Source organism: Megascapheus bottae, chromosome 2 (assembly GCF_031878675.1).
Source record: "Megascapheus bottae isolate mThoBot1 chromosome 2, mThoBot2.hap1, whole genome shotgun sequence".
NCBI lineage: Eukaryota > Metazoa > Chordata > Mammalia > Rodentia > Geomyidae > Megascapheus > Megascapheus bottae.
The window spans coordinates 19,230,631-19,250,692 of NC_143510.1; the positions used below are offsets into that span (position 1 = coordinate 19,230,631).

The 20,062-nt window shown below is 41.9% G+C and overlaps 1 protein-coding gene across 2 annotated transcripts in view; it reads left to right on the forward strand.

Annotated features, from left to right (window-relative positions):
- The window catches only part of Plcl2 (phospholipase C like 2), a 160,148-nt gene that overhangs the window by 137,756 nt on the left and 2,330 nt on the right, over positions 1–20,062 (forward strand). For both annotated transcript variants that reach the window (XM_090321858.1, XM_090321865.1), the window contains exon 5: positions 4,551–4,660. In XM_090321858.1, the coding sequence (XP_090177984.1) occupies positions 4,551–4,660 (110 nt within the window). The remainder of the gene's footprint in view (positions 1–4,550; positions 4,661–20,062) is intronic.

The window sequence follows — 20,062 nt, forward strand, 5'->3', positions numbered from 1 at the left end:
CAAGGCCAGCCCATGCAAAAAAGTTCTTGAGACCTTTGTCTCAACAGGAAAAGCTGGGTACTGTGGTACATATCTGTCATCCCAGCTGCATTGGAAACTGAGAGCAACTGGATAGAGACTGAGACCATCTCTTAGCAAAAGAAGGTTTGGGAGCCCCCTGCCTTCAATCAATAGCTGAGTGTAGTGGTACATTTCTATCATCTCATCTGTGGCAAAACCTGGGCAATCCTGCTTCATAAACAAGTAAAAAGGGCCAGAGGCATGAATTAAGTGGTAATTTACCTACCTAACAAGCGGGCATCAGATCCTGAGTTCAAATCCTTCCCGAAAAGTAAAAGAAAAACAATGTATGTTTCAAACCAGTGGATCAGCAGGATCCTTCCCAGAAGATTAGCAAAGACCAGCCTCTAATAATACAGACATTTGTTAGAAACAGCGGTGTCAGCCAGCAAGTCAAATAATGAAATAGAAAGGAAGAAATCAGTAGTTTTGATCACTCATTAATATTCTGGACTTTTGCATTTTAACATAATTTTTCCAATATCCAACTTACTACCTTTTCAAGGCCATTTTAAAAAAGAATTTTATTAATACCATCCTTGTGAAACTTCATCAAAATACAGATGTTTTAGGTAAAATACGATGGCATTATCTCATGTCTCTTTTTAATATGAGCTCACTATGCTTTTGAAAATATTTCTTTCTTCTCAAATTCTTTTGTTGTTCGTGGTAGTATAGGGCTTGTACTCTGGGCCTGAGTGCTGTCCCTGAGCTCTTTTGCTCAAGGCTAATGCTCTACCACCTTGAGCCACAGAGCTGCTACTTTGCTGATTAATTGGAGACAAGAGTCTCATGGACTTTCCTGCCAGGGGCTGGATTTGAATCATGATCTTCAGATCTCAGCCTCCTGAGTAGCCAGGATAACAGGCATGAGTGTCCAGCTCAAAACCCTATTTATTTATTTAATCTCTGTAGTCATGCTTCTTTCTCGGGACAGCCTAACCTTTTACTGCCCCTGGCTCTGGGTTTTTGTCTGTCTGCTGAACTTCCTGGAAGCAGCTATCCTAGAATCTGGGTCAGATACGAGTCTGCCTTATCATGCCTTTTTCCACACTATATCCCACTGTCTTAGATTCCTGCCTTCACCGCGGAATTAAGTTCCCCTGTGGGAGTTCCTGTCATGGCCCCAGCTCCAGCTCCAGCTCCTCGTGCTTAGTAAGACAACACAGTCTCTTATAGAAACAGGCTCCAGGTAGATTCCTGAATGGTTGAGAAATTCCCCACTGTTGTGTTACCCCTGTGTGTAATGAGAAAGCCCCATGAATGCGTCATCTGCTGAGACTATTGTCATCTGTGATCCCATGTTATAGCACTTCTGGGTTTCCTGTGCTGTGCACCAAGAGCTGTGTTGCTTCCTGTTTACACAGGGCTATGCCCCTGCCGCTTCTCCTTTGTCCCTTCATTGTCCTCTGTGCCAGTCATGGGAGTCCACATACCAAGTCTCTGCTGCCTCCTGACTGCTGGAAATATAAACACAATGTGTATGAAGGACTTGCGGTTGGAAATTCAGATCTCTTGCAGACGTCTGGTGTTAAACTTGAACAGAAGAGTTAGCACATCAGAGCTTTCTCTTTGGAGTCCCAGCTGGTGGGTCTGGGCCATGGCAGCCCATACCTAGCAGCCTCGTAGATGTGAGGGGGGAGAGAGGGGTAAAAGGGAAGGAGGAAAGCTCTGAGTTTTAGAGCATGATTGCTTCCTATTTATGGTCCTTTGCATTTTTTGTTACTTGTCTTTCCCCAGCATGTTATGTCAAGCAAGAAGCTTGCTAGGGGATATAGCCTGCTGTCTGAGCCACTTACCAGCATTAGGGGGAGGGTTTAGTCAGGCAAATTGGGATGTTTTCAGGTACCATCATTAACAAAAGAAAAGATGGAGAAGCAGAGTGGTCCCTGTGCTAGTTCCTTAGGTAGTAGAATCAGTTTTAACAGTGACTGTGCTTTCTTGAACTCAGGGAGGTTCTTGTGTTTGTTATTATGACAGGAAGTTGAACCATGGTTCCTGTTAGGTATTTGGGGGAGGGGACAAAGAAGGGAAAAGTTAATTTGGCGGCTTATTATATTTATCTTACATATATCATCTTTTCTATTTATTTTTTTTGCCAGTTGTGAGGCTTGAACTCAGGGCATAAGCACTGTCCTTGGACTTTTCTCAAGGATAGAGCTCTACCACTTGAGCCACAGTACCACCCCCAGCTTTTTTCTTTCTTTTCTTTTTTTTTTTTTTTTTTTGCTGTTTTTGTTTTTTTGTTTTTTTGCCGGTCCTGGGCTTAAGCTCAGGGCCTGAGCACTGTCCTTGGATTTTTCTTAAGGCTAGAGCTCTACCACTTGAGCCTCAGCACCACTTCTGGCTTTTTCTAAGTATGTGGTACCAAGGAATTGAACCTGGGTCTTTGTGCATGCTAGGCAAGCACTCTACCACTAGGCCAAACTCCCAGCCCCTCTTCCAGCTTTTTTCTATGTATGTGGTACTGAAGAATTGAACCCAGGTCTTTGTGCATGCTAGGCAAGCACTCTACCACTAGGCCAAACTCCTGGCCCATCTATCATCTTTTGCCTGACTCTCACACAGTCAGGAATAGTAATTATTAATCATTGTATGGTGGCTTTGAAGTGATGTTGCATAGGAAGAGATTCAAAACCAGAGAACATGGAAAGCCATGCATGGTGGTGTCCAAGTGTAACCCAGCAACTCAGCAGGCTGAGGTAGAAGTATGTTAAGTTAGAGGCTAGGCTGGGAACATTAGTGAGACCCTTTCTAAAAATAAAAGTTTATTAAGGCTGGTGATGTCGACCTGTGGTAGCATGCTTGCCTGTCATGTATAAGACTCTGGATTCGGTCCACCATATGAAAAAGGAATGGGGGAAAACGTCTTTAGAAGTTTATTAATGTCCTACTTTGTTAGTAGTAGCAAAGATCAGAAACAACTAAGCATGCATCAGTAAGGGACCACCCCACCCAGGCTCAGGCACAGCTTAGAGTCTCTGCAGCTCTTGGGAGCATGAGCCAGGGTTTTGTGCCCATGCGGAATGATCTCTATGGCAGAGCTTTGGGAGAGAAAAAGCAAGGAATGGAGCAGAGCTCACAGTCTGCTGCTGCTGTTTAAGAACAGGAGACTTATGGATGCATGCACACATTCACTTGTGCTTTCTAAGAAAAAGAGTATAGCAGAAAAATAAAGTAACACCTCATTAACAAAAAGTATATATAAGAGAAAGAAGGACTGAGTTAGAGGGGACCAGGAAGAAAGCAAGACTTACCTGAATATGCAGTCATGTAAAGTTTTCATATAATCATAAAACAAATTGTATACCCCAAAGCACACACATGTATACATGCATGGACACACACACGTGCACACATACACACACACTGACAAAACAAATTAACCTAATTTTACTTTTCCAGTAACACACAGATGAAAGAATTATTCCAAGCATGGCATGATGATGCACACTTGTCATCCTAGCAAGAGAGGAAGCTGAGATTGTGAGAATTGAGATTTATCCCAGGCAAAATAGATATCCACCAGACCCCATCTCAGTAGAAAGTCTGGGCATGAGGACACATGCCTGCCATCCCAGCTATAGCAGGAAGCTTAAAGGATAGGGTCACAGTTCAGGTGGTCCAGGCCAAAAGTTAGATCCTATCTTAACAGAGCAAATAAGTCTATGGTGTGGCTCAAGCAGTTGAGCACCTACATAGCAAGCATGAAACCCCAAGTAGCACCCTCAGTATTCACCAAAAAGGAAAACAAATCCCTCCTGGGATTTTTTGCCAGTCTTGGGGCTTGAACTCAGGGTCTGAGCACTATCCTTGGGCTATCCCAAGGCTAGCGCTCTACCACTACCATTTCCAGCTTTTTCTGTGATTAATTGGAGATAAAAGTCTCAAGACTTTCCTGCCCTGACTGGCCTCCTGAGTGGGTAGAATTACAGACATGAGCCATCCATGTCCTGTTTCTCCTATTCTTGATCAAGAATACACATCTTGCTGGGTGCGATGGCTCACACCTGTAATCCTAGCTAGTGGGAGGCTGAGATCTGAGGATTGTGGTTCAAAGCCAGCCTGGGCACTGAAGAATGTGAGATTCTTATCTCCAATTAACCACTGAAAAACTGGAAGTGGCTCTGTGGCTCAAGGAGAAAAGTGGTATCCTTGAACAGTGCCCAGGCCCAGAGTCTAAGCCTCACAACCAATAAAAAAAAATAAAAAGAATAAACATCTTCCCTGCTCAAAAGTAATAACTGCAATAACAGTTGCACACATTCTGTCTGCCCTTCTCAACTGTGAGGAACAATCCTTGACTTCTAATATTCCTTTTGCCTTAAATTTTTGCTGTTTCCTCCCTATTCCTACTTCCTTTATATAGATGCATTTATGAAATTCCATCACAGATTAGCATCTTTTAAGATTCCTAGAAAAATAACTAGAGCCTGTTCATTTCCACTCGTGGACAGGGAAGTGATCCATGTGTCTTTTTCTCCTTTTAGCCATGGAGTTCCATGAACACCTGCACAGCATCGGCGCCAAGGAGGGTCTGAAGGAACGAAAACTACAGAAGGCTGTGGAGAGCTTTACCTGGAATATTACCATCCTAAAGGTACCTGCCTAGGTGTTGCTGAGTAGTTCTGTTGCTGTCTCGTGTCCTTTGCCACATCCCCTTTGAAGCTCATTTTCCACCTTGCTCCTTATCCAAGGGAGGCTGAGGTGAAGGGCAGAGCTTGTCCTCTGCAGGCTATGGGCACAGTGCCTGGGCATTGTATGTTCTCATTTCATACTCGAAACCTCGTAAACTTTACCAATGCCACTTGGTACATGTGAAATTGGAAATATTGACAGCAGGGGAATGATTGGAAATTTAAAGACCCAGTTAGTCACATGTCATTGAACTCAAGTACAACTGTAACCTTCTAGCTAATTGGAGAGAAAGCTGTATGGTGCAGGATCAAAGGAAATCTGTAAAGGGATTGCCCTTGGAAAGCGATTTTTCCTTCAAGGGAGATTTCTGTCTGTGTGTCTGTTTCAGCCTGTGTGCTTCTAAAACTTAACTTACATTGCGTTCTTTATTTTTATTACATAAAATGTCAAAGACTACTAAAGAGAAGCATGCATAGCCCACCATCCAGAGACAATTTGTGTTGTGGGCTTTTGCTGTGTATATTTTCTAGTCTTGTTTTTTCATATATAGACATATGTATGTATGTGTGTATGTATATTTAATTTTTAAAATAATGCTGCATAGGTAACTTCTACTGCTTTGGGTTTTAACCCCTAGTGCTCTTACTGTTACTCTCAATGTTTTGGAACATAAATAAGAACAACAGAACTTATTTTATTCTGGACTTAGACAACTAAATGTAAATTTGCTCTCTGGTATTTACCTGCCAGACTTTGTACTCAGTCCTACTGAAGACGGTAAACACAGCTGCTCTTCTGGTTTTCTTGTTCCATTTTCTCACGTTCAAAAAAAACTCTACCCCTGAGGTGGCAACAGTTTTCTGATTACATTTAATGAAAGGTCCCCCTTCCCATGCTAGACAGCCTACATTTAGCAATGTTAATCCCCTACGCATTTTATAATTAAAGTCATTTCCTGAATTTTTTGAGGCACTTTCCTTCGAACACACGCACTTTTGTCAATGTGTGTATCTCTGGATCTCTTGCTTAGAGCTTAACTAAGTGGTGTGCAGTTCAGTAAACAGCTGATTTTGTAGTGAGAGGGATTTGGCGTTACAGCTTGCTGACGCATTCATGTCAGAGGCAAGCACCTCCATTTCCTGCAACCTCAGAAGAAATAGCAAAGCCCTCCAGGCCCATGTCTGGGACCCAAAGCTCATTTTGCTTTTCTTTTATTATATAACAGCAAGCAAGCATAGGTACTAACCTTTCACCAGCCTATTACTCTTGCTTCTCCTGGTCTGCCACTCAGGAGTCTGAGCCTTGTCTGCAACTTGTTAGTGTAGGGGAAGAGGGGCCTCTGCCCTTGGCCTGCAGGTGCAGTGGGATGAGCAGACAGTAGGAGGGGAAAGGTCTGCAAGGTCACCTCATGCACATAGGGACAGTCACGGAGCATGATTCACCAGTAACCCAGTGAGCGTTAGGTGCTGGCACAGCATACTCTTTTCCACAGGAACAAGGAGCCCCTGGACGGCCACACCTAGGAGAGGCTGTAGGTGATTAGGTGAATGAAGGCTCGGACAACAGGAGTAAATCATTTACTTCCTTAGAAATTATCAGGTGCTTTGGCCAATGTGTGTTTAGGAAGGTTCCATTCTCACATCTTCCTTCCTGCAGATGTGAGGTTAGTTACTTCTTGAAAACTCAGAGAAGGAGCCAGATGTAAGTAACTGAGTCTTTGCTGGAGCTGTGTCCAGGCAGATGTGGAAACCCCATGGGGTCTCTTCCAGCTTCTGCTGATCTCCAAGGGCCTTTATTTTAAAACATCCACACACTAGGGTACTTGATGTGGGGCAGAAGTTCTCTGGTCTCTGCAATGGAAATGCAGAATGTCAGGTCTGAGTTTCTGACCAAGAGCCAGTGGAGGTGGGTTCCTGGCACACACACTAATGTCTCCAAAAGTTGTCGCCATGTTTAGAAGACAGTACCCCAGGCTTGTGTTCATAAGGAGCAAGATGGGTAATAAGTCTTCTTCAAATGCTTCTGAGGTTACAGCAGGTGTTGGAGGTTGGCAGAGCCAATGTGAAGGCCAGGTATGGAGAGGAAAAATCTGTGTATCCTTTGCCCCTGGCAGGAGAACTTCCTCCACATCTGCTGTATTTCAGCTTATGATTTCAGGAGAAGAACCTAAAGTGAGAGAGACTAGTCTTTGTTGAGCTCCTGCGTTTTCCTCAGAGTAATGGAACACCGTCTTCCCTCCTCTTTTCTTTGCTTTGAGCCTGGGGACTTTGTCATGTTCAGCAGACACAGAGACTTGGGGAAGGCATTGGTGACCATAAATGTGGAATGAAAGGCTAAAACATGGGGATTACCTGGGCTGATTAAAATTGCACCCATGTGAGCCTCACTCCATACCTACTGGATCACAGTCTCCAGGGCTGGGGCCAGAGGAGCTTGCTTATCCCTGGGAGAGATGTACTAAAAATAACTCAGTGCCATTGCTCTCAATCCAACCACCCAGAATACCACCCTCCATCCTTGCTAAACAAGGACTTTGATTTCCCTGAGAAAAAAACCTCCTGCAGTGAGAGAATTGCTTACCTCTAAGAATTGTCCATCCACCCAGTTAAAAAATTAATAATCTGGGGCCAGGAGTTTCGCCTAGTGGTAGAGTGCTTGCCTAGCATGCACGAAGACCCGGGTTCGATTCCTCGGTACCACATACATCGAAAAAAAGCTGGAAGTGGTGCTGAGGCTCAAGTGGTAGAGTGCTAAGCCTTGAGAAAGTCCAAGGACAGGGCTCAGGCCCTGAGCCCAAGCCCAGGACTGACACCAGGAAAAAAAAAAAGACATGGGACAGGGGAACAAATAAAGAAAAAAGTTGAAAAAAAATTAACAATCTTAGCTGGGTATTGGTTGCTCATGCCTATAATGCTAGCTGCTCAGGAGGCTGAGATATGAGGAGCACAGTTCAAAACCAGCCTAGGCAGGAAAGCTCGTGATACTCTCATCTCCAATTAGCCGCCAAAAAGCTGGAAGTGGTGTTGTGGGTCTTGGTAGAGTGCTAGCCTTGAGCAAAAAAACTTCGGAGACAATGCCCAAGCTCTGAGTTCAAGCCCAGGACACACACACACACACACACACACACACACACACACACACACACACACACACACACATCTTTTGCTTGCTTTATTTTGTTTCATTTTTAATTTGGAGTATTGGTTTCAAAATACAGAGCAAAAGAGAGATAAAGACATCCGTGATGATGGGCACGCTCGGAATCTGTGTTTTGCACCTGGGCATATTCACTTCCACTCATGGCTTTTTTGACTGGAGAGCTCTGGTTTACCTTTATAAATGGTTCATTATTATAAATACTGAGTAAGCACAGAGAAGATAGGTTTTTAAAGGATCTCAGATCTTTCTACAAAAAGAACCTTTTCTTTTTGTGAGGGGTAAGGGCTATGAGAACTGAATGCAGGGCCTCATGCTTTGCTAGACAGATGTTCTACCAATTGAGCTGTGCCACCCCCCTAGTCCTTTTTGTATTAATTAATTTGGGGTTTTGACTTAACATGTCCATTTATGTGCGTATTACTCATGTTACCTTTCCATCAGTTCCTCCCATCTCTTCCCATTTCCACACATGCACGTTGAAGGTCATGGCTGTAGTCACCTGGCATTCATCTCTTATTCTCCATGGCCTTCCTTTTAGCCCCTTCCCCATCAAAACGTTTCTGCTTCCTGGTATCCATTTGATTAAATTGTTAATTGTTCAAAGTAGTTACACCATGGACACCCAGCCCTGTGCAAACCACACTTGAGATGGTTTGATCCCTTGGTCCTGTATGTGTTGTTATATATGTTTATGTTTTAGGTCTAGTATGGGATAGCGTCTTGTGTTTGTGACTGAACCACAATTCACCTTTGAATGCTTTCTGAGTAGCTGGGATAACAGGTGCATGCCACCATGCCCAGTTACTTATTGAGATGGAATTCACTGATTTTTGTCCAGGCTGGCTTCAAATCATGATCTTCCTACCTATACTTCCTATGTAGCTGAGATTACAAGCATGTACTACCATCCCCTGCTTTGGGACCTCAATAGATTTTTTGCTCAGGTTGGCTTCAAACCATGAATCTACTGATCTTCTCCTCTTACATAGCTGAAATTATAGGCCTGAACTGCTGCACCAGTAACATTTTATATGTAGATGGATCTGTGGTGGATGGATGGATAGATGGGTAGAGGTACATTTGCTATGTATTTTGCTTGGTGTCACATAAAATATTGTGCAGCTCACAGACATTTTCCAGGCTCAGATGTGACTAAATACATTATTTCAGTAGATAACTATAACTGCTCATTTTAATCTTTTAAATGTTCTAAATGTCATGCCACTTACTAGAAAAGTAAGAAAGTAAAACACACAAAAGCTAAATAAATTAGTGAGGAATTCTTACTATGAAAGATACTTATTTCCTCAAAGATCCTGCTGAAGTTAGAAAAAGAAAGTAGGTGGATGGGTGCTGGTGGCTCATGCTTTTAATCCTAGATACTCAGGAGGTTGAGATCTGAGGATCATATTTCAAAGCCAGCCCAGGCAGCAGAGTCCATGAGACTAATCTCCACTTAACTACCAAAAAGCCAGAAGTGGTGCTATGACTCAAGTAGTAGAGAACCAGCCCTGAGTGAAAAAGCTAAGGGTTCAAGACCCAGTACCAGCACGGAGAGAAAGAAAAGAAGGCAGATAGACAGGGAAGGAGGCAGGCAGGAGGAGTCTAGGAGGGAGGGAAGGGTAAGGAAAGGTAAGGTAAAGGAAAAGAGATTATGAGCAATATTAATAGGAGTCATTCCTCATTTTTATTGCATTTCTTAGCTATATATTTCAGTTATATTTGTTGTTGGTTTATCTTCTGTTATGAAAAATGGCAATTTGATAAGTCAGGCATGGGGGTATGGGCTTGCAGCTCTCAGCATATGGAAAGCTACCTAGCTATATGGGCTTATAAAAGTTTCAAAAACTTCAAAAATATTCCAGCTTTTTTTCTTCCCATCATTTATACATATATATTGCTTGATATTGTCCTGCAAGACGCTGAAGCTTATTTATTTTTCAATCTGTCACGGTTTTTTAAAAGTAAATTACATTGTATTATCTTTAAGTAGTGTCACAGAGGGCTTTCCATTCACCATGTCAATGTATTAGTGTAATACATCTTGATCAATATCACTGCATTCTTCTCTCCTGACCTGCAGCCCTATGCACTCTGCAGCCAGACTGACAGGGAAACCTAACAGTAATTAAGAGATTTGTTCTCTCTAGGAACATAGGACTTCTGCCTAACATAAATCTGTAAAACAGAGGATGGTTGAACTGACACAGATCTTGGTTTTTCTTCATTTTCCCTGGGGTGCAGTATTTATCATGAAGACTTAACACTCACATTTATTCTTCTTATGAAAATGAGTGTGATGGTTTATGTATGACTTTTTCATAAATGAATCAATGCTTATGTTTTTGTTATTTATTATAGGCAATGTAATATATCACCAGTTTTCCTGAAAAATCTGTACTTGATTGAAATTGAAATCCAAAAAAAAATCAGAGCTGGGAATTTGGCCTAGTGGTAGAATGCTTACCTAGCATGTACGAAGACCCAGGTTCAGTTCCTTAGTACTACATACATAGAAAATGCTGGAAGGGGTGCCGTGGCTCAAGTGGTAGAGCTCTAGCCTGAGAAAGCCCAAGGACTGGCAAAAAGAAAAAAAAAATGAAGCTACAGTAGTGTTCATTATTATCAGACAGGCTAGTCTTTCCGATCCACTAAAAACACAGTATATCTTCCAACACTTGAATCACACGGATGTGGAATTTGCAACTCCTCAGCTGCTCTTTGATTATGTAGGAGGTAGGCCTGGAAGATGACAAGTGCAGAGGAAGTGCTTATGCGTGTGTGCTGCTTCTGATGATCCTCCCTCATCATCTTCCCCTCCCCCCTCCCCCCTTTCTGGCTCTCCCCCTTCTCACCTGCCTTCTGTGATCGACTGCTCACAGAAGCTCCTGAAGCCCCCACCCCACCTCTGCCACCAGAGCCACCTGTTCTGGGCCAGGCAAAGCTAGGCTCCAAGTGGGCACTTCTGGAAGAAAGCATTCTCCTCCACAGCCCCCAGGCCCACCAGAATCCCTACAGTGGAGGCCTAGCAGCCCCTCTACCATCTCAGCTGAAGGAAACATGACATTGGTTCTTGGGAGAGTGGCCTTCCCTGTGGATATACATTACCCTGAATCTCTTAGTGGGGAATTAAGACATTTTATACTTAGGGGCTGGAGCGGGGGCTCAACTGGTGGAGTACCTCCATGGCAAGTTCAAGGCTGTGAATTCACACTTTCATCCTGTCCAAAAATCAATTTGTTCATGTCTGTATGAACCTTTGGAAAACTGGGGGGTGGCTAGATGGGGTGAGATCTCAGATGTGGGGAACAGTGGAGAGTATTAAGCTTTGGGGATTGCACTTAGAGGGAATTCCCATGGACATGCTACAGCATGCAGTTGAAACATCTCTGGACTTTAAGGGGAGGGCGGTGTAGTTCCATGCTAAGAGCTGCTTTCCTCCAGAGTTTTCATGCTCCTCAGCAGCTTGGTGCCCTGGAGGGGAGAGGGAGAGGCAGGGTGACTTGGCTATATCCTGGCGTAATGACCTGGCTGCAAACATGAATGAAACCACAGAACAGAAAATAGATACCTTTTGAATACCTCTGTACTCCTATGGAGATGTATGTACCCTGTTGAGGTGAAAAGATCTGGAAAGAGGACCTCTTCAAAGGGCATCCATCACGGGATAATGATGTAATTTACAATCTGTAGCCAAGTTGTGGCATGGCTCAAGTGGTAGAGTGCCATTCTTGAGCAAAAGAGTTAAGTGAGAGCATGAGGCTTTTAAGTTCAAACCCCAGTCTTGGTACAACAATCTGTAGCCAAGACTCCATCCCTGTCCTCTTGTTCTCTCATTGTGCATTCAACATGTACAGGTTGGAAATTTACATTTCTGTTAGCACAGGAAGAGCAAATTATCTACATAATGGTTGATATGCCGAATATATAAAATTTTAGTTGGATGGGAGCTAAAGGCACGACTCAAGTGGTAGAACTCCTGCCTAGCAAGCACAAAACCGTGGGGAGTTCAAACCCTAGTACTACCAAAACCAAAACAAAACCACAAAAAGCAAAACCTTATTTGGAGGTTCTTCTTAGCTAGTTTTAAAATGTTGCCAAGTAGGGGCACCTCTTTAGGTGTGGAGCCTCTGGTGGGGTCCCTGGTTTCCTTTATTCAAAAAGTTAAAAAAGTTGTGGGGTTCACTTTTCTGTAGGTGGGGCTCCTGTTTTAGATTACCTAGAAGACAAGCACACATAGAGAGCTTAAATGCTACAATGTGATTTGCTACTTAGACTCTGCCTTGGACAGAGTCCCTTAAGTTTCCTCTTTACAAAACAAGAATAGTGAGGACAAAGATTACCATGGCTTAATATGACACCTGGCACAAAGTAGTCCCTCAGTTAATAGTAACTAATGTTCCCAGGAGGCTTTGCTGCTGTGTGTTACTTCCTGCTTTGTCTTTGACATATCCTTAGGCTTTATGGTTTCAGATTTACTACTATAATTACACTGATGGCCATCTTTGGCCAGTTTGAATTGTGGTTATGAAAAAATGCATTAAATCATTTCCACAGGATTCATCATTGTTAAAGACTTGTACTTCTGGAGCAATTTTAGGTTCACAGCAAAATGGAGAGGAAGGTTCAAAGATTTCCCATATCCTTTCCACACGCATGCACCATCTTCCGTGTCAACGTCCCCCACAAGAGTCATCCATTTGTTCTCACTGGAACATCATTATTGTTCATATTGGGTTGAGATGTGTGTATTCAGTTCAGGGAGTCTCCCATCACTCCAAATACTGAGCAGCCACAAAACATTTACTAAAAGGCTTCCTGTGTGTGATTGCATGCTATTATTATGCCAGAAACAGAACCAGTGAAGAAATTAGTGACTACCTGTTGAGCTGAATTGTATTTCCGATTGTGCAATTTGTGATAGGGGTTTACAGGTTCAGCTCTCTGAAGACAGATGAGAGGCAGCAGAGGCACCCTAGCTTTGCGTGCCATCACCTGAGAGGGATACATAGGTTACCCCAGGCCCCCTGGGGACTTGCAGAGAAGCTAAAGCACAGTGATTTAGTTGGGGGAATTTGATACATGCAAATCTAGTTGTCAAGCAGGTGGAGAAGTGGGCTGCAGCTGGGCTCACAAGCCCAGCATCCTGCCTTGCTGCTGTCTAGCCTCTGTCAGTCACTCTCCTGTCTGGGGTCCGGAGGGTACCATGAGGGTATCTGAGATCCGCTTGCTTCCTCTTTCTGTTCCCAGTGAATGTGAAAACCAGGAAGGCAGTAGCCTAGTGCCTTCACATCTCACCCTGGAGTCAGGACTTTGGATTCCCCAAACAACCCCCAAAAGTCAGCATCAGGCTGATATGTAGAGGCCAAAGTAGACTCTGACAACTTATATTCCTGTTTGCATGAAAACAGAGCTTTTGTGTTTCTGGTAGCCCCGCCCCCCAAATGGTATGAGTGCAGTCTTTTCCTTTCTCTTTTCTGGGCTCAGGCTTTTTTCCATTGCCCAGTCTGGAGGCCATAGTACAGGCAGGCAGCAGAGGCCTGGGGAAGGCATTCTCCATGTACTGGATCCTCACTGCCAAAGTAATGCAGCTCTGCTGTCCACTAATTTCCCTAATGAACTCTGACAAGAGAGCTTTGCAAACTGCAGCTGGAGTATAGCATTCCTGTTATTTTACCTCTAGATCTGAAAAGCAGTGAATCATGATTGTTAATTTTGGTGTAAAACTCTGAGCGCTAGAAGATGTGCCTTGAAATATTTGTAACATTTTAAAAACGGATACATCTCTTGTGGTCAACAAGCATTTTGATGAGTTGAGTACAGCTGGGTCCAGATTCAGGCTTTGGCCTCTGTCATCTTTCCTTTCTTGGCTTCTCTTAACTTCTGTTCAGTCCCTGGCAAGCCACAGGCACAGCTGCTGGACCCAACCACTGTCCTCAACATCATCTCTGGGCTAAGGTTGTGACAACATTTAGAAATGAAAACTAAATAGAGTAAGTTATGAAATTCAAAACAGAGTGTACCCGTGTGGTTTGTGTTTTTTCATGTGAAAACCCTACCGAGCCAGCTTGTAGACATCTGCAAAACTCCATACGCTGTGTCTGTGGGCAGGGGCATTTTAAATAGCCTCTGATCTTCATAAGTCTTACGATCACTGCTACAGCAAACCACCACCTCCCCCAGACTTGTTCTGTGTGCCTGCAACAGGTCAAGCAGGTGGTTTCAACACAGAGCAGACTGAAAGCCATGGGCTACATGAAGCAGCCCCCAGGTCCAGATGTATTAGGGTCACTTTTAGAATGGTGGTTCACCAACCTGATTGTGGAGAGGCCATATGATTAGTCAGAGGTCAAGAATGAGAACATTCAAAGGTCTCTCAATTATCCTGTACCATCTGGGGATTTTTTTGTTCTTAAATGTTGTCAGGTGGTAGATCTCTCTGTGCTGATACAGAAAATCACCAAGACGACTTCTGCTGAGGAATAGGAAATCCCCCCCCAAAAAAAAATTAATGAGCAAAATACTTAGCAAGAGACAGAAACATAGGGAAAATGACAAAGCTCTTAGTTGGGGGGGGCAGTAATAGAGATGTAAGAGGATACTTTCCCATTGTACTGTATATCCATCGCTATTTACTGATCCTATTCCATTTACCTGGCACAGAGTTAAGCTCTGAAGATTTAGCAGTGACCAGGGGACATGAGAATCCCAGCTCTTAGGAGGCTTATATTCTAGTGGGATAAAAACAAAACACAAGGCATATCTCATGGTAAGAAGTGTTGCAAGAAACAAGGCAGTAAAAGGTAAAAGGAGAGTTGTGGGAAGGAACAGAATGTTACTGTTTTAGATAGAGCCCTCAAAGTGGGTTCTACTGTAAGGAAAATTTCAGCACTGACACCTGAAGGAGGTAAGGACGTGAATCATGGGTATTTCTGGGTCGAGCCTTCTAGGCAAAGGAAATGGAGAGTGTATAGACCTTGAGGCCTGCCTGGAGAGGACCTGCTGGATTTAAGGAATATTCTGGAATCCAGTATAATGAAGGTTGAATGGCCAGGCAGGGAGATACAATGAATGAGGACAGCTGTAATAACAAGGACTGTGATGTTCCCTCTTGAGTTGTTTGGAGAAAATCACTGGAGGATTTTAAGCAGAAAGAAGGTATGTCCCAACAGTGCTTCATCGGAGCTCTCTGGTTGTCATGTTGAAAAGGTAGACTAGAAGGACCAGTCAGAAAAGTGCTGACATAAACCCAGAGAAAGATGGTTGTGGCTTAGGCTGCTGTAGTGGCAATGAGAATGGTAAAAAGTAATGAGAACCTATGCAAGAACACGCACACACACTGCTGACAGGGGGGACAGAGATGGAAGAGAAAGGTTTGCATCAGTGAGTCTTTGGTCCATGTGACTGCATGAATATAACTTCTTTGCTGGAGGAGGAGATGGCTGTAAGGGAGGGAGTAAGTAGCATGAGAGGAAAAGGTCAGTCTTGGATACGTCATGTCTCAAAGAATATGCCAAGTAGACATTTCTAACAGATCCCCTAATTTTCATTAATAAAAGTAATTTTAGATTGTTAATTAATGAAATTTGAAACTGAAAATGACAGAGAAAATCAACAAAACAACAACAAAAAATACAACAAAAATGGATGGAGTACCAGAGGTTCACTCCTGTAATTCTAGCTACTCAGGAGGCAGACATTTCAGGCCTGTGGTTCAAAACCAGCTCAGGTAGGAATATCCAAGATACTCTTATCTCTAGTTAAGTGATAAAACAGAATTAAGTAAAAACATCTTTGGGAGAGTGTTCAGACCCTGATGTCAAGCCCCAGGACCAACACAAAAACAACACAACTGAATAGGCACAATGGTTGAGGCTTGGCTACCCTGGCTACTTCTGGCTACCCAGGATGCTGACGTCCGAGGAGCGCAGTTCAGAGCTAGCCCAGGAATGAAAGGCTGTGAGACTCCTATGTCAACAACTAATGAGTCAAAAACCAGAAGGTTAACTGTGGCTTAAGTGGTAGAATGCCAGCCTTGAGCAAAAAAATTAAGGGACTGTGCCCAGGCACTGGATTGAAGCTCCAGGACTGACACAAAAACAAAAGAAAAAAAAACCAATAAACTAAAAACTTAGAAAAAACAGGCTAAGGGAGAAAAAGAAAAAAGAAAATTACATAACATAAATAATCAGTGTCTGAAGTGAAAGTGAGAAGATTGCACTTTCTGTATGCACTAAAAGGATTAGAAGACATTATGAACCTTCTGTGCCAACAAATTTGATAACCTTTCATGGAATAGCCCAATTTCTTTTTTTCTCTTCTTTTCTTTTCTCTTTAATATTTTAGCATTTGAACCATATGTTGTTATGATAATCTGTAACAAACTCCATAGAAGACACATTAAAGGCTGAGTTGCTTTGATAAAGTACTGTGTGGTCTGCTCACAAGTCCACTCTCCTCCCTCTTCTCCACAGAGCCATAAAGACTTGACAGAGCACATAACTAAAACCACTGATTTGAGGGATAGAAAGAAATATTTACACTGATCAACTGTGGTTAACTCATTTAAACCCAAATTAAACAACAAGTGTTGGTTACAGAATTCCTTTCCTCCCCTAGAAGAGAAACAAAATATGTTACAAATCACTGATGAAAAGCAAATTCCAAATTCACCTGGAGGGATAAACTTGCCCTGGGTTGAATTATTTAACTATAGGAACATTTTATACTGCACAACCATTTATAAGGACTGTAACAATTAATAGTAACTTTTGTTCTGAGTAGACAAAGTATATTAGTTGTTTTTTAATTTAATTTTTTATTGTTGAGGTAATGTATAGAAGGATTACAGTTATATTCACCAGATAGTACTTCTTATAAAGATATTACTTCTCACACATTGATACCCCTTCTCATTTTTTTGTCCCCATTTCCTTCCCTCTACTCCCTCCCAATCATTTGTTCCTCCCCCTTCCTGTTCCTATTTCAAATAAACAAATAAACGGATATACAATGTACCAGGTAACAAAGTCAGATACAATAACAATATAAGATTAACCAAAGGGCAACCAAGGAGAAGAGAAACAACAAAGTAAATTAAGAACAACAATCACACAAGATAAAGCTCTTGTTTCTATATCCTAGAGATCCATTCATTTAGACTCATTCTGTATGACCTTATTGTAATCCTCTGCTAGGAGAGTCCTAGGTGTGTACTAATTATTACAAATGAGGAAAACCATTGAGTCTATGTTTCCTTGGGTCTGGCTTACTTCACTTAATATGATTTTTTCCAAGTCTTTCCATTTCCTTATAAATGGGGCAATGTCATTCTTTCTGATGGCAGCATAGAATTCCATTGTGTATAAATACCACATCTTGTTGATCCACTCATCAACTGAGGGTCATCTGGGTTGGTTTCATATCTTTGCTGTGGTAAATAGTACTGCAATGAACAGCATTGTGCTGTTGGCTTTAGTATGTCCTTGTTTCTTGAAGTTCGGATAAATGCCAACGAGTGGAATTGCTGGATCATAGGGGAGCTCTATGTTCAGTCTTTTGAGGAACCTCCATACTGCTTTCTATAGTGGTTGAAGGAGTTTACACTCCCACCAACAGTGTAGTAGCGATCCCTCCTGGCCACATCCCCTCCAGCATCTGTTGTTATTAGATTTTTTGATCATGGCCATTCTAACTGGAGTGAGGTGGAATCTTAAGAGTTGTTTTGATTTGCATTTCTTTTATGACCAGAGATGTTGAGCATTTCTTCATGTGTCTATAGACCATTCCTATCTCCTCTTAAGCGAAGTCTCTTTCTTTAAGTCTTTGGCCCATCTTTTAACGGGATGGTTGTTTCTTTGAAGATTTGTTTTGGAGAGCTGTTGATATATTTTAGATATGAGGCCTTTGTCTGTTGTACAGTTAGTGAACATCTTCTCCCACTCTGAGGACTATTTAACTTGCTTGCTATGTCCTTTGCCATACAGAAGCCCTGCAGTTTAATGCAGTCCCATTTGTCCAGACTTTGATTTCTTGTGTTTCTGGGTCTTTATTAAGAAAGTTTTGACCTGTGCCAAGGAGACCTAGTGTATCTCCTATTCCTTCTTATAAAGTTTTCAGGTTATCTGTTTTTACTTCGATGTCTTTGATCCATTTGGAATTAATCCTGGTGCAGGGTGACATAGAAGGATCCAACTTTAGTTTTCTGCAGGTGCTTATCCAGTTCTGCCAACATCCCTTGTTGAAGAGGCTATCTTTTTTCCATTCTATTTTTTTTGGCTCCCTTATCAAAGATGAGGTGGCCATAGGTCTGTGAGTTGATTTCTGGGTCTTCCATTCTATTCCATTGGTCCTGAGGCCTGTTCTTGTACCAGTACCAAGCTGTTTTGGATACTGTAGCTCTGTCATAGAGTCTAATGTTTGGTATTGAAATTCCTCCTGTGCTGTTCTTCCTGCTAAGTATTGTTTTTGCTCTGTGGGGTCTTTTATTATTCCATATAATATTTTGGATTGCTTCTTCAATTTCCTTAAAGAATAGCATTGGGATATTAATGGGTATTGCATTGAATTTGTAGATAGCCTTTGGCAAGATTGGGAATGGCCCAATTTCTTGAAAGATGTATTTATTTTAGTTACATCATTAAAGATACAAAAAAATAAGAATTTATAGATCTGAATTAATTAAAACTAAGAAATTTAACTTCATTAAAACTAAAAACTTTTGCTCTATAAAAGACAATATCAATAAGAACAAGACTCCAAGCCACAGACTAGGAGACAATATTTGCAAAAGATATATTTGATTAAGGATGTTTTCCCAAAATATACACAAACTTCTCATAGCACGCCAATGGAATTTAAATGGGCAGAGAAAGAGAGATATATCATCAGAAAAGATATACAAATGACAAGTAAACACATAAAAAGATGTTCACTACTATGTGCCCTTAGAAATTGCAAATAGGAACAAGTTATTCCTATTAGAATGACCAAAATCCAAAGAACTGGCAGCACCAAATGCAGGAAAGCAGAGAGGAACTTTTCTTGCTGGAAGGAATACAAAATAGTATAGTCACTTTGGAAGATAGTTGGGCAGCTTTTCACAAAGCTTAAAGCTATGAACCTTTAATACCATAATCACACTCCTTGATATTTACCCAAATGACTTAAAAAATGTGTTTACACAATGGCATTCATAGAAGCTTTATTTATAATTGCCTAATTTCAAAGTAATCAAAATATCCGTGAGTAGGTGAATGGGTAAATGAATGGTGGAAAGCCTAGACAGAGGCATGACATTCAGTGCTGATAGAAATGATCAATTGAGCTATGCAAAGAAATGGAGGAACTGTAAGTCCATAGGACTCAATGAAAGAATTCAGGCATAAAAGGCTACTTACTCTGTGATTCCCACTCTATAGCATAGCTGTGGCAACTGTATGAAGTTTAGTGGTTGCCAAGGTTGGGTTGGAGATGTGTGGGAAAATGACTGACTGGGTAGGGTGTAATGTTTAAGGGATTAAACTATTACACATGACATTCTAATGATGAAAATGTCATTAGATGTTTGTTCAAACCCATACAAAACTAAGCCAACTAAATGGTCAACTTGGGATGATACATTGTATATAACACCACTGTAGGTTCTCTTGTAATGAACGTGCCATCACTGACGTATGTCAGTGGAAGGGGTTTGGACATGGAGACAACATGTGCTCTGTTTTTTCTTGTAGCTGAAATTGCCCCTTTTTTGCCAGTCTTAGGAACTGAACTCAGGGCCTGACCACTGTCCTTGGGCTTTGCTCAAGGATAAGTGCTCTAACCCTTTAGCCACAGCACCACTTTCTGCTTTTCTATGTATTTGGTACCAAGGAATTTAACCCAGTTCTTGGTGCATGCTAGGCAAGCACTCTACCACTAGGCCAAATTCTCGACCCCCGAAACTGTTCTTTTCAAAAATGAAACTTTATTAATTAAAAAGTATTTGGAATGTTAAAACCTAAGTACAATCTACTAAAACTGTGCATGCATATAGAATTCTGCTCATGACAGCAAATCAGCTCCTAAATAAGAAATTATGTTGCTGATACAATCTGCCATATTTATACCCACTGTCTTTTTTAATCTAGTAGATTTTCAACATTGGAGTTTAATGACAAAGAAGCATGAATAAAAATGAAGCTCCTTCAGGTTAACAAAGCAATGG